Raw genomic sequence first — 13,994 nt, 5'->3', positions numbered from 1 at the left:
ATAATATCAGACTGAGATCCATAGTTTACTTTGAGATTCTAAAAGGCGTTGCATGAGGCTTTAGGTTCAAAGCTTCATTTCAGTTTAGCTTATCATCTGCAAACTAATGGTCAGTCAGAGAGGGTGATCCAGATTCTTGAGGCCATGCTTCGTAGTTGTGTTATCGACTTTGGAGGTAACTGGGATCGTCACTTTCCGTCAGCCGAGTTTGCGTATAAAAATAGCTATCAGAAGAGTATTTAGATGGCACCACTTGAGGCTTTGTACGGTCGAAGGTGTAGGACTCCTTTGTGTTGGTCCAATATGCAGGAGAAGAGGAATTTGGGTCTGGAGTTGGTTTGGGAAGTTGAGGATAAGGTGAGACTTGTTTGCAAGCGGTTGAAGGCTGCTCCTGATCGACAAAAGTTCTACGCTGACCTGAGATGTCGAGACAACGAGAATCAGGTTGGTGATAAGGTATTTCTGAAGGTTTCACTATGGAAGAAAGTTCTAAGGTTGGGGCGGAAGGGTAAGATCAGTCTAAGGTTTATTGGCGCTTACGAGGTTACCGAGCAGATTGGACACGTTACTTATCATTTTTTGTTGCCGCCTGAGTTAGAGCATATTCATGATATTTTCCATGTTCCCATGTTACAGAAGTACAGATCTGATCCTTCTCACATTGTTCATGTTGAGGAGATTGAGGTTCGATCTGATCTTTCGTACGAGGAGGAACTAGTTGCGATCTTAGATCATGAGATTAAGGTGCTACATAATAAGACAATTCTATTGGTGAAAGTTTTGTGACGCAACCACAAGACGGAGAAAGCCACCTAGGAGTCGAAAGATGTGATGAAACGTCAGTATCCGTATCTATTTGATTTAGGTAAAATTCGAGGATGAAAATTCTTTTTAGAGGGGGAGAGTTGTAATATCCCTAAACCGGGTCTAAAAGTTTTGGATATATTTTTCAGGTTCCAAGTGTGAAACTAGGAATTAATAGGGTTTTTAATAATTTTTAATTTATTTTAGGAGGTTAATTTCATTTAAAATCGATTAAAAAATAAACCGAAAAAATAAAAATATTTTTGGAAATTTAATTTTAAAGTAATTAATTAATTATAGGTAAAATTAATTAATTTGGGTCAAAAATAATTTTAAAATAATTTTATTGGGGGTTAGATTGAGTTAAATTTAAATATTAATTAAATTGGATTTAACTGTAAAATAAGGGAAATTTTTGGGTATTTATTTAACAAATAAACCTTAAAATTTGGAATTTTGGAGGGAAATGATTAAATGGTAGAATAAGGGAAATGTGGGAGTGGCCATTAGGCAAATTCCCCAATTTTTAAATTCTTGTGGGTTGTTTCAGCTTTAAAAATAATGCATCTAGCCTACTTTTCGCACCATTTACATCATATTAGAGAGCTATAAATTTCATTTTCTTTCCATGATTTTAAAGATCTATCATCACAGAATATATCCAAACAATTTTTTTCTCAAAATACTCTCCTGTTTCACCCAAAATTATTCTCAAAAGTAGCAAAAAATAGATTGAAATTTTTCAAGATCCTTGAATCAAGATTATCAATCAAAAGATTTAGAACGAATCAAAGGTAATTATCATTTCTAAAATTATTTTTATGATAATTAGAAACATTACATGATTCGAGAGTCAATTACATAATTTTTTATCAATGCCATCTTCTTCAAAAGCTTAAGGTGCTTTAATGGTGGATCTTTAATTTTGAGAGGAAATCCACAAATCAATAGATGTTCCAACTCAAAATGGATCTATTAGAAGGTTTTTGGTTTTATTTATCAATATTAAAAATTATTTGTGAGATAATTTGAAGAAATTTGAATTTCAACATCTTCTTGAATTAATTTTCTGGATTTTTGTGAAATTGATGCTTAGTTTATGTGTAATTGGTTTAATATTGATGTTTGGAAGTGGTTAGAAAGGTCGGAGAGGTTGATTTTATGAGGAATCGACTTTTTGACTTGATGTTACAAATTCGGTAAGGTATCTTTGTGAGTGAATTCTATTAGTATAGTAAATTAAAATTTGTGTTTAATATAGCTTTGGAAAGGTGTAATGTCTACTTTACCTCTGTTGCAGCTTCGAATCTTGAAGAGGATTGAGATAACCAAAATCGAAGCTTGAAATTGCCTAGTTGATCACTTGTTGTGGAAGAAAAAAAAATTGTGTAGTGAGTGTTTTTAAGAGGGATTTGGTAAATTAACCCTCAATTATGTGTAATTAGAAGCTTAATTAATTGTTACAATTAATTAATTATGGTTGAATGGTTAATTTTTGCAAGATTGGTAGTAAATGTGCAATATATTGAATTTGTTGAAAAAGAAAATGGTGAGTATTTATTTTGGGTGGTGTTGTGTTAATTAGTTGGTTTAAGTTCAAGGATAATTTAAACCATGTGTACTGAATGTTTTTTTATCATGATATTTTGGTGTTACATTGAATAATTGAATATGGGAAATTGGTGTGTGAATTGCTTGATTGAATTGGATGCTAAATGGCTATGTTACAAGCTATACATAATCATTTTGTCACATTAAATTGAGCATAATAATGACTAATTTATTTTCTATGCTTGATTGAATATATTGGCAACATGCATGGTGGATCCATTGGATATAGCTCTCATGCAATAGGATTTGTGAATACTCCCCATATTGATATATTATTTGTGAGCAATGAGGTTCTAGGCGGACTAATTTATTGGAGTAGATAAGGGAATGTTGAGCATGAGTCTCCACTCAATGGGTTATTTGAGGCGCTATAAGGGAGCGCATGCTTCGGCCCGCTCAACTTGGTGGGCTGTATTTGATATTTGTGGGAGTTTGGAGATCCGTTTATTCGATGTATGATCACCTGATTAAGCCATGAGAAATGAATGCCAATATATATTTTTGTGTTATTGTTGCTATATCAATGGATGATTAAATGCCATGAATAATTGATTTTTGGTATTAAAAATGTTTATGAAAATTAAATTGACATGTTTAATTATTTTGGCTGACAAGTGGTGAATGAATGGTTGTGAATTAAGTATGCATTGGATATTAATTTCCTTTTTGTTTTTATTAACATTTGCTGAGCTTTTTAAAGCTCACACCCTCACATTCATACAGATATTTTCCGGGATTGAGGAGCTGATGAGCCAAGCAAGAGAGTTCCAAGAGATTTAGGCTTGGTAGAGACTTAATTACGCATTTTAGAGATTGTAGTCGGGCATTGTGGTACTCCTAGGAATTAGTTTGATTTTGGTTGTAAATGGACTTTGGACATTGAACATTTATTTTGAATGGTTTTATAAAAATTTTCAGGCTTGTTTGTGTAACATCCTGATTTTGGGCCTAGTCGGAACACTGGTTTTGAGACCACAAATCCGATGAGAAAAAAAATTATTTTATTATATTTTTATGCTCTACAATTTCACAAAATGATTTTGTGAAAATTTCGTTCGAAAATTTCGACGTTTGGGCACTCAATTTAGTAAAAATGACTAAATTGTAAAAAGTGCAAAAGTTGAGTTCTACATGTTAGAGGTGTCCAATTGTTATGAAATTTTAAATTGGAGGTCCTTATATGGTAATTAGACCATTTTTTAATTTGGTACAGAAAAATGAGCATGGTTAGGCATGTTTCCAAAGTTTTTCATTAAGGGCATTTTGGTCATTTAGTTATTAAAATGAATTAAAAACAAAAATTAAAAGCCAATTTTTCTCCAGCTTCAACCCCATGGCAAAATTTCACAAGTGAAAACCATGGCTATGGTTTTTCAAGCATCCAAGCTCGATTGTAAGTCTGTTCTAGCCCCGTTTTTAATGTTCTTTACGTTTTTGGAGTCCCGATAACTTGATTTAGCTTATTCTAGCAATAATTTAACCTAGGGTTTATATTTGGAAAAATACACATAGGTGAAATGTGTTTATTTTGATGTTTTATGGTAGAATATGAAGCTTTAAATTATGTTAAACAACTTTTGCTAGTCGATTTTAAGTGAAAATGAGTAAATTGACATAATCGGTAAAAATACCTAATGTTCATAAGTGTTAGAGTGGGAATTTGATGTTGCCATAGAAGGGAAAAATGTTCAGCATGTCATAAAACATAAGAATAAGGGATGAAGTTTAATTTCCGAGCTTTGGGAAAAAAGTGTAAATATGCAAAAGTTTAGGGGCAAAAACGTAATTTTTTCAAATTTCGAGTTAAGGACTGTTTTGATGAATGTGAGTATTAAATAAGCTAAATTTTCTATTATAGATCAAGAAGAACAAAATCCGGAGTTAGACCGGGGAAAGAAAAAGGTTGAGGACTAAAGTGCTAGATTTGATCATATTTTGTACTGAGGTAAGTTTACAGTAAATAAATACAATATTTCAATAATTATTATTAATATTGTTATTTTCCAGCAATTATGCATTTATTTTATGAATTTATTTAATGTTGACTCAAGTATGAGATGGCAGAGAATCAGTGTTAAAAGGCCCCGTTGAAACATGAGGAATGTATTGGAAACAAATGTCATGACATTTGGGTAAAGAGATCCCATGTAAGACCGTCTCTGGGACATAGCATTGGCATCATTGAGATTATCCGAGGTCCCATGTAAGACCATGTCTGGGACATGGCGTTGGCACCGAGATGAGAGGTCCCCCGTAAGACCATGTCTGGGACATGGCATGGGCACCTATATGAGAACTCCCATGTAAGACCATATCTGGGATATGGCATTGGCAGTACAAGAAACATCCCATGTAAGACTATTCTGGGACATAGCTTTGGCATGTTATATTCAGACAGGAGACCCGAGTATCCTTAGTATTCCAAGTGATTCAACGAGCTAGTAAATAGACGATGTTACATGAAAGTTCAGGTAAAAGCCTAATAGACAAGTTCAGGTGAGTTAATAAGATTAAGAGTATCTCAGTTATCAGTTGAGAAAAGAAATTTCAGCAACGAATGAGTAAGTTAAGCAAGCAAGTAAACGAGTAAGAGAGTAAGTAAAGAAGAAAGTAAAGATCTTAATGCTTAATGAAAATTTATGAATATAATTGTTTATGATAAATGTTGTTATTTATTTACTTGTAAACTTACTAAGCTTTATGCTTACTTCTTTTAATTCTTTTTCTTTCATATAGTATTATCAAGTATAGTCGGGATCTTGAAGACGTCGGAGAGCGTTCACACTATCAACCACCACAACTCGGTATTTTAAGACGATAAATGTTTTGAGCTATGACATGTATAGGGACTTGGTCATTTCGATTGTATATTCTTAAGATATGAACAAAAGATGATATGTAAATATTTGATGATGAATAGTTATTAAAATGGCTAAGTATGAAGGTGTTTGTTGTTATAAATGTCTAGGTGATAAATTATGCATAGAAATCATAAAAAAGTAAAAAAATTGGTAGTGAATCAGTTTTGAGACAGCAGTAGTAACGTGATTTTCAAAAATCACCAAGGATAGTAAAAAATGGATTAGATGGTGGATGAGATATATAATTAAAGCTTATTGATTCTATTTTCATAGAAAAATAACGGTGTAGACAAAGGAATTATGTATTCTGAGATATTTGCATTTTAGTTAGACAATGTCAAAGTGGTTTTCGGAATCCCCTGTTCTGACTTTAGAAAATCATTAAAAATAGTTAAAAAATATTTATGAGTTTTAATTTATATGTATAAATTTCTTATTGAGACTATTTTCTATAGAAACAAGAGAGAACACCATATGAAGTCTGTATAATGAGATAATTGAATTTTAGTGATGAGAGGTCAGGACAGCAGATCAGTGACACAGGGGAGACTTTAACTAATAAAATTTACTAATTGGGTGAACCAAAAATTCTAAAAAATTTATGGTAAAAAGATATATGAGTCTAGTTTCAGGGAAAAATTACAGGTCTAAATTTCAAGTTTTGTAGGTCGATTTATAATTGATTTAGTGACTACTGAGCAGGTGGACAACCTTACTATAAACAGTGAAATAACTTTTAAAAGTAAATTTTTATGCCCCGAACTTTTAAGTTAAGTCAAGTAACACCTCATGCTCGACTCCGGAAACGGTCTCGGGTAAGGGGTGTTACAGTTTGAGTTTAATTATTGATTGTTTTACGATGTATTGTTTCTTGATAACATGGTAATTGATAACACGGTGTGTGAAACATGAAATTTCTACTAACGATTGTTTAAATGAAGCTTCCATGGAGTGGTTTACTAGCGACTAAGGTACGCCACTTGTCTGAGTTATTCGGTGGTTGATGTGCATGAAATTCTTTGCTTAATTCTATTTAATTGAGGTTTAATTGATGTCAATTAAATTCAATTGAAGTTGTGTGTATATATATGTTAATTAATCGTAGTTAAATTGGGTTTAATTGGTCATTAAAATTTGTAAAATTAGGTTTTAAAACGAGTTTTTTTGCAAAAAAAAAATGCAATTTGTTTTTGGGGTTTGAACTTTTGTATTTTTAAATTGGTATTCTAATTTGTTTAAGTTACAATTTAGTTCTGAAATTTGATTAGTCTAATTAGAGCCCTAGATGGTAAGGAAACTTGGTAAAATTTTAGGATTAGTCTCGTAATGAGTAAAATTTGATAGAAACACACTTAATTTTTAATTTGGAATAGGTACTGATAGATTGTATTAGTTACAATTTGGTCCTTAATAGTAAAAATTGAATTAGACATAGTAAACGAACTCGAATTAAGCTGAAATTTTTAGGCTTGTATAATTTTGAGTAAAAGAAGGTTGGTAAACATTTAAATCTAAAATCGGGTTAGTTTTATCATAGGTGGTAAAATGACAAAAATGTCCTTAGGTTAAATTTCTTAGGAAAAGTTTAAAATTGGCTCATAGTTTGCTTCTACATTAATAAATAGCTAATAATTAGATATGATTGAGGTGTTATAAGGTCGGGGTGTGTCTTGGGTGGTTGTTAGCCGGAGATTCATTTAGGTGGCTTATGTAACACTTCGAATTCGGGTCAGTCCATCTTGATCGAGTTTGGGGTGTCAGGCTAAGTAGAACAAGCTATGCCGCAACTATCGAAGGTGATATCTCGACCTTGGGAGTTAGAAAACTCCAAGTTGTGATATTGATCTTCCAAGGTTGCAACACTGCAACTGCTTGCTTGCTTCGTTCCTATTTCTCCCTTGATTAAGTCCCTGAAAAAACCTTAACAAACATTAAGTTCAAATTGACTTGTAATTGAGGTTTTTATTCATAAAAACATAAAATAAAATAAAAATCTCAATTAAAGTAAATTGTAACCTGAGTAAGGAAAAATGATAAAATGACTTGAACACTGTTCAAGAACAAGCTTTTTCAAGTGTGAAAAGGGCTTAATTTGTCGTATCAAGATACGTCGTATTAGTCTTCGAGCCTAGGTGGGGAGCCCAACTTATAAACAAGTCTACTTCAAGCCCACTTGCCCTACACATGGGCTTCACTTTGTCTCAACTTGTCATATGAGATCACAATCCCCCTCGATCTTGTCCGCTCATGGTTCACCACCATGTTGCTTGCTTATTGCTCACATGACGCTCGCCCCTCATGGTACACCATTGGGGATCTCTCGTCCCTAGGCTCAAGTCTCATCTGGTCTGCCAAGTGGGATGTCATGGTGGCATTGTGGCACACAATGCCGAACCATGATAGCAAGCTTGGTTCGACCCAAAATATGAGCCTAAAATTTTACCCAAACAATCCATATTCGTAAATTATTAACCCAAACTCATTTTAGACCCACTCATATTGTTTTTGAAAAATATTATATTATTTTTAGTTTAATATTTATAATTTATATTTTTCCATTTATGCAAATATTATATATATTAAGAGTATAATATATTTTTACCATTGCAGGCAAGGGATAAAGGTAAATTATCTTTAACCGTTGGCATTTATGATATTTGGTGATGCGTGAGTCGAGTCAAAGAAAATAAGATAAATTTTAGGAAAGTGCATAGCATGCATGGAAAGAGAGGAAAAAAAAAAGGGGTCAACAGACCTCGTCTTTATATGACGAATTCCCCGGGAACAAAGGGCGTCCATCAGAAAGCAGAGGATACAGAGACGGAGGCCCACCCAAGTAGTGGGAGAGGAAAAAGAAAGAGAAAAAAAACAAAAACAAAAGGCAGAGAGTTATCATCAATTGGCAGGGCAGCCTCTGACGACGTTTCTCTGCTTGACCAGACCAGCAATTAGATATTCTTAAAAAAAAAAAAAAGGAGCAAAATTAAGGATGGAGGCAACAGAACAGCTAATGTGTCAACCATCGGACTCATTTAACCCCTTGATCACAACAAGCTTTCAGGTCTCTTGTATTCTAGTGATTTCACATATTTTTCATCTAGTCTTGAAACCCTTGGGACAACCTGGACCTTTTGCACAACTTCTTGTAAGCATTCATCTTCATATATATCCATATTCATGATTCTTAAAGGCATGCAGTTATCCATATATAAAAAATTATTTTATGAATATACCATATATATGTATTGTTGAATGCCTTCTGTATCAGGCTGGCGTTGTGTTAGGCCCCTCATTGTTGTCCCGTATACAAAGAGTTAAAGATTTTTTCATCCAGGCTTCTGCTGCAAAGTATTATCAGTTCTTTTCATTCGTTTGTCGAATGCTATTTATGTTCTCCATCGGCTTGGAAACAGATGTTCCTTATTTAAGACGCAACATTCGCGTTGTAAGCATAGTTGCAGGAGGGGGATCAATTCTGGCCTGCTTGTTTGGTGGACCATTCTTCTGGTTACTTATCAAGGTATTCAATGTCACCAAGGAGCGATTTGCATTTTACCTTCTTACCTTGACAGTTTTAGCAAATTCAGCCTCTCCTATAGTAATCCGGATGATTGCAGAAACCAAGTTTGACACGGCTGATTTAGGGCGAATGGCAATTTATTCTTCCTTGGTCAATGAAATGTCATGTGTAACAATCGTCAGTACACTTAAAGCTTTCTCCTCCTCCGGCAGATTTGGAGGTGCAATCCTTATCACTCTTGTTACAGTGGCTGTTATCTTTGTGAACAAGTATCTATCATACTTTTTCAATAAACGAAATCAGAATAATAGATTCGTTTCTAACAAAGAAATCTTCGTTATAATGTTCCTTCTTACGTGTCTTGCTCTGTATGCCGAGTGGGTTGGCTACACAGCTATTTTCTGTTGTTTCCTGGTCGGCCTCATGTTCCCTAGAGAAGGCAAAACGGCTCGGACATTGTTGCACAAGCTCACTTACTCTGTAAATACCTTCATTCTTCCCGTCTACTTTGGCTACACGGGATTCCAACTTGATATTAGCAATATTTTCAATAAATTGACTCTTGCTCTCACTGTCCTCATGATCCTGGTGAGCGTTGGAACTAGAATTGTCGGCACCCTTGCTGCTTGTCACTATCTAATGATCCCATGGAATGAATCTGTCATCCTTTCTTTGTTACTCTGCTTGAAGGGAAACTACGACCTTATACTCATTAATACAAACCCAAACCCCAATGTAAGCTTCTTCTCAATCTCACGTATGCTTGCATGCATGCCTTTGAGTCCTTAGAAAGCTTGCTGTTGAAGAAAGGAACACAGTCTTGACTTTATGCCGCCAAATTGTTATCTTTGCTTTCCTCAATGCTGATTTTCTTGTTCTCTTTTGGTTCCAGATGGTCTGGGCTGCAGATCTTCATGATTTCCTTTTGACCGTAGTAGTGCTAAACACATTGATCATAGGCCCAGTGGCTGCCATTTTACTGAACAGAGAAGAGTCTAGTGCTCAGTATCCTACCATACTGGAAATACTTAATCCAGAGAGTGAGCTCAGAATATTGGCTTGTGTATATGTCCCAAGGCATGTTTCAGGACATGTTAGCCTCATCTCAGCATTAGGCGGCTGTCCAACTGCACCCATCAAGCCATACATGGTGCATCTAGTAGAACTTCCAAAGAAAAGGAAAAGCAAATTGATGTACCATCAACTAGAAGATGGTGATCAATACAGCGATGAAGAGGAGTATGGAGGAAATGATGTGCTGGAGATCAATGACGCTCTTGATGCCTTCATCTCAGAGACCAAAATATTGGTCCACCAGAGTAAAATTGTAGCATCATTTCTGACCATAAATGAAGATGTATGCAATGGTGCAGAGGACTTGCGGGTGTGTATTATATTCCTGCCGTTTCACAAGCACCAGAGAATAGATGGGAAAATGGAAAACAGCATGGAGGAAATAAGGGCTATAAATCAGAAGGTGCTTCGGCATGCCCCATGTTCAGTGGGCATCTTTGTAGACAGAGGGCAAACAGGGTTCCAACAACCACATGGTTCTCAATGCGTGCAAAATATAGCAATACTGTTCTTTGGTGGGCCTGATGATCGGGAGGCTTTAGCATGTAGCAAGAGAATTTTGATGCATAGTAAAGTGAATTTGACAGTCATCCGCTTCCTGCATAAAACTACAGCAAGTAGAAGCAGCAATTCATGGATTAACGATGCTTCCCAAAAGGATGAGGAGGTGATCATGGCAATATCAAATATTGGGACAGAGAACGAGATAGACAATGCCTTTGTGGAGACCTTCTATAACAGGTACGTACCGTACATGCATCCAACGGAATGAAAGCCTTAAGATAGATATATATGGTGTTTTTTCTTCTTTTTTTTAATATTGGCTACTCTTGTCTTGACTAGGTATGTGGCACAGGGTAGAGCCGGTTTTGTGGAGAAGTATGTGAGCAGTGGGCAGGAAACGGTAGCAGTTCTAAGAGAAATAGCGGATTCGTATTCATTGTTCATAGTTGGGAAGGGAGGGAGAGGAACATGCCCCTTGACATCTGGGATGAGCGATTGGGAGGAGTGCCCAGAGCTTGGGTTGGTTGGGGATCTCCTGGCCTCGTCAGAACTAGACATTAGCGGCTCCATCTTGGTCATCCAACGACATCGGCACTCTGAGGCTGAGGGAGGCTTCCTTGATGACTAGTTACTACTTTTGCTGCCTTACCCTTTTCCTCATTTACTGCAAATGTAGCCATACCTTCATGCATACATGTAAAATTAAAGTTTTCTAGATTAGTTTACTTGACCTGCCAAGGGTTCTGCTTTAGCTTTTTAAACTCCGGATAGATAGTGGAACTGTTAGGTACGTCAAAATTCAGTTCCTTGGGAATGAATGATCAAAGTTTGTTTTATTTTCCAGAAAGTAAAAATTAACAAAGAAAAGTACAAATTTATAACAAATTTGATTTTCCTGGTTGAGATTTGATAATAGTTGTGGCCATAATAAGTAGAAGGCTAGGAAAATTGAACATACAAGAGTTGCTTCCGCATTTTGAAATTAATCTACATTTATGGAATCTTACTCAAGAAATCAATTTTAAGTTACAAAGAAAACAATATTTTAAGTCCAATCCCTTTCACTCAAATTGCAATCTACATTTGTACACGAGTTATTTGTTTCTATCTCTATCTTTCTACTAGTAATAGGCATTGGTATTTATCCGGATTTTGTCTTCTCATTATCAGATGAGAAGGTCGAAACAATTCTATATAATTATTTTTATAGATAGTTTTCATGAATTAAAAAAAATCAAAAAAGAATCTTATGATTTTTAAAATTGTTTGTTGTACAATGAAAAAGAAAAAAAAAAGACTTAGTTTGATTAATACACTTTGTTCGCTCAATCACTTCACAAATGTCTTGATAGACCATCTAATAAAGATAAAAATTCTCACACCTCAGTTTCCCCAAATAAACAAAATAACTTTCAAAATATTATACTTAGTCACCCATCCCTTGAGACATTATTTGTTCATCACATAAGCTTATTGAATGCCTTTTGTTCAACTTTTTAAAGGTGCAACTTACTCATAATTTGAAAAACCATTCTTTCTTAGCTCTAATTGGAGAGAATGCATAAGACTTCAAATCTATTAAGACTCTTCCTTAGTGTTGTTATTTGCATGTGACACTCTCCTTGTGTCAAATGTTTGAAGAGTCTTCGTAGGTTCTTATTCTTGGACCTAAACAAACCGGTTCTGCTACTGATTTGCAAATATAAAATGAAAACAGTAATAGCCAAAAACTGACAACTAAACGTATCAAGTTGTGGTTGGAAGTTGTGGATCGTAAAGTGGGCACATGTAACCTTACACTATTCTTGCACAATTTGCATCCTAAGAATTCCTCTTTGACTTTTTTGACAAAGCATAAGAAGCAAAAAAAATACTAGCAACTAAAACATTGAGAGACTCATAATAAGTAATAAATGCAATTCTCCCTTGCAAAAAAGTTGTGAACCAAAAGATAAAGTTTAAAATCTAAACAGCAAAGTCCCAAAACAAAAAACTTCAATAAACATAAGCTCCCCCTAAACAAATAAACTGAAAAACAAAAAAAAATATTTGTTCTGCAACTCCACCAAATTCTAATCTTACTCCCCTCTGTAGCAAACATCTAAAGAGGATGATCACAGTGTTAGAAAAAATCTGATTTGAAAACGTTTTTTTGTCACAGCAAAAAATAAAAATTTTTGAAAATCGAATCGGTTTTTGATATCTGTAACAATGAAATTTTCTCGGCAAGTACTTGTGTTTTGTGCGAGATGGATCCTAGATGTTCTTGACTTTCAACTGAAAGACCTTCTCTGCTATTCTTCTACCACAAGTCACATTGAGTGTGGGCTCAAACAATCATGAATTAAACACAAAACTAGAAATAATTTTCATATTTTTAGTAGTAATGTAAATCTCTCTCTAGAAACTGGTAGAAATGTATTCCCGAAAAATAAAATTTATACTTAGAACTAAATTCTTACTATTTTCAGGCAGAATAACAATATCTCATAGTTGTGTATTTTTAAGCCTATTAGTGTCATTTATTTATAGGGAGATATTGGAGAGTCCTGGTTAAATTAGTAGAATACTAATAATTATTTGATAGAAAAATAATTCTTTTAGTTAAGCTAGGAGAGACGAGTGGCTAACCCTAGTTAATTATACTATGTTTTCCACCCCTCAAACTTTTTTTTGACAAATAAAAGGACTCGGAGGCCACTACCTCTCATTAACATGAATCAATCATTACAAGCTCATGGATATCGTAAGGATACTCTACATCAAACGAAAGAGTGCAATGTTTGTTTAAAGCTAACTTGCTAAGACAATCTGCAACTCTATTGCTCATTTGGCTAATCCAATTAATCTTCACTTCCGTAAAGAAATCAAGCAAGCCAATAATCTCTTTCATTCGATAGCCAAAAATGGTGGTGTCTTCCCGATCTTTCTTAATACGGTTCACCAAACTTGCTCAATCGATCTCAAAAATAGCCCTCACAACATTATTATCTCGACCCCAAATAATCCCATCCCTCAAAGCCTCGACCTCTGCGCACTCCCCTTCGATTCGATTCTCCCTGTAGTCTGCAATACCACCCAACACTAATCAGTCACTATCTCGAGCAATCACCCCTAATCCCGTCATGTTGTCAATAATAGCCGCATCAACGTTAATTTTGACGAAATCACATGGAGGATTCTCCCACTTTTGGATCCTAGGGTTATTCGGAATCATCAAGGCATTCGTGAGATAGTGAATCCTAAAGTCATCCCCTCATGTTTTCGTCTCCTCCCACACAATCCTAGTGCCTTCTTCCTTCCCTCGAAAAATAGTGTTATTCCAACTGTTCCACACATTTCACAAGACCGAAATGAAGTCCAATGACTTGGTCATAAGTGTGTTACCCGCAAAGGATATCCTTAATCTCTTTGGGATAAATCTGTTCTCCCAATATGATACTTTTCGAAACCATTTTTTGAAAAAAAAATAAAAATTTAGTTGTCGACTTAAAAATGAAAATTGGGAGTAGCCACCGATCTTTTATTGAGGTGTGATCAGATCACCTTGAAAATAATTTTAGGTCTGCGAATTTTGAGAAAACAAGTTTAGGAGTCGATTACGCACGAGGAAGGGTTAG

At 34.9% G+C, this 13,994-nt stretch overlaps 2 protein-coding genes across 3 annotated transcripts; both read left to right on the top strand.

The window, feature by feature from the left end:
- Nucleotides 1-243: 243 nt before the first annotated feature.
- On the top strand, nt 244-786 carry LOC107942048 (uncharacterized). Its single transcript, XM_016875692.1, has one exon. It carries the CDS (start codon nt 244-246, stop codon nt 784-786), a length of 543 nt encoding a protein of 180 aa, XP_016731181.1.
- Nucleotides 787-8,046: 7,260 nt separating this feature from the next.
- Nucleotides 8,047-11,259, top strand: LOC107945531 (cation/H(+) antiporter 2). 2 transcript variants are annotated; one of them, XM_041107937.1, is made up of 4 exons: nt 8,047-8,337; nt 8,545-9,531; nt 9,689-10,611; nt 10,714-11,259. In XM_041107937.1, the coding sequence occupies exons 1-4, from the start codon at nt 8,266-8,268 to the stop codon at nt 11,000-11,002; spliced, it is 2,271 nt and encodes a 756-aa protein (XP_040963871.1). In that variant the 5' UTR covers nt 8,047-8,265; the 3' UTR covers nt 11,003-11,259. The 2 variants fall into 2 exon arrangements, with proteins under 2 accessions (XP_040963871.1, XP_016735072.2); XM_016879583.2 differs by having other exon boundaries at nt 8,048-8,421.
- The last annotated feature ends 2,735 nt before the right edge of the window (nt 11,260-13,994 follow it).

Source organism: Gossypium hirsutum, chromosome D12 (assembly GCF_007990345.1).
Source record: "Gossypium hirsutum isolate 1008001.06 chromosome D12, Gossypium_hirsutum_v2.1, whole genome shotgun sequence".
NCBI classification, from domain to species: Eukaryota; Viridiplantae; Streptophyta; class Magnoliopsida; order Malvales; family Malvaceae; genus Gossypium; species Gossypium hirsutum.
The sequence above is the reverse complement of the archived record's forward strand: the minus strand, read 5'-3'. Positions and strand labels throughout refer to the sequence as shown.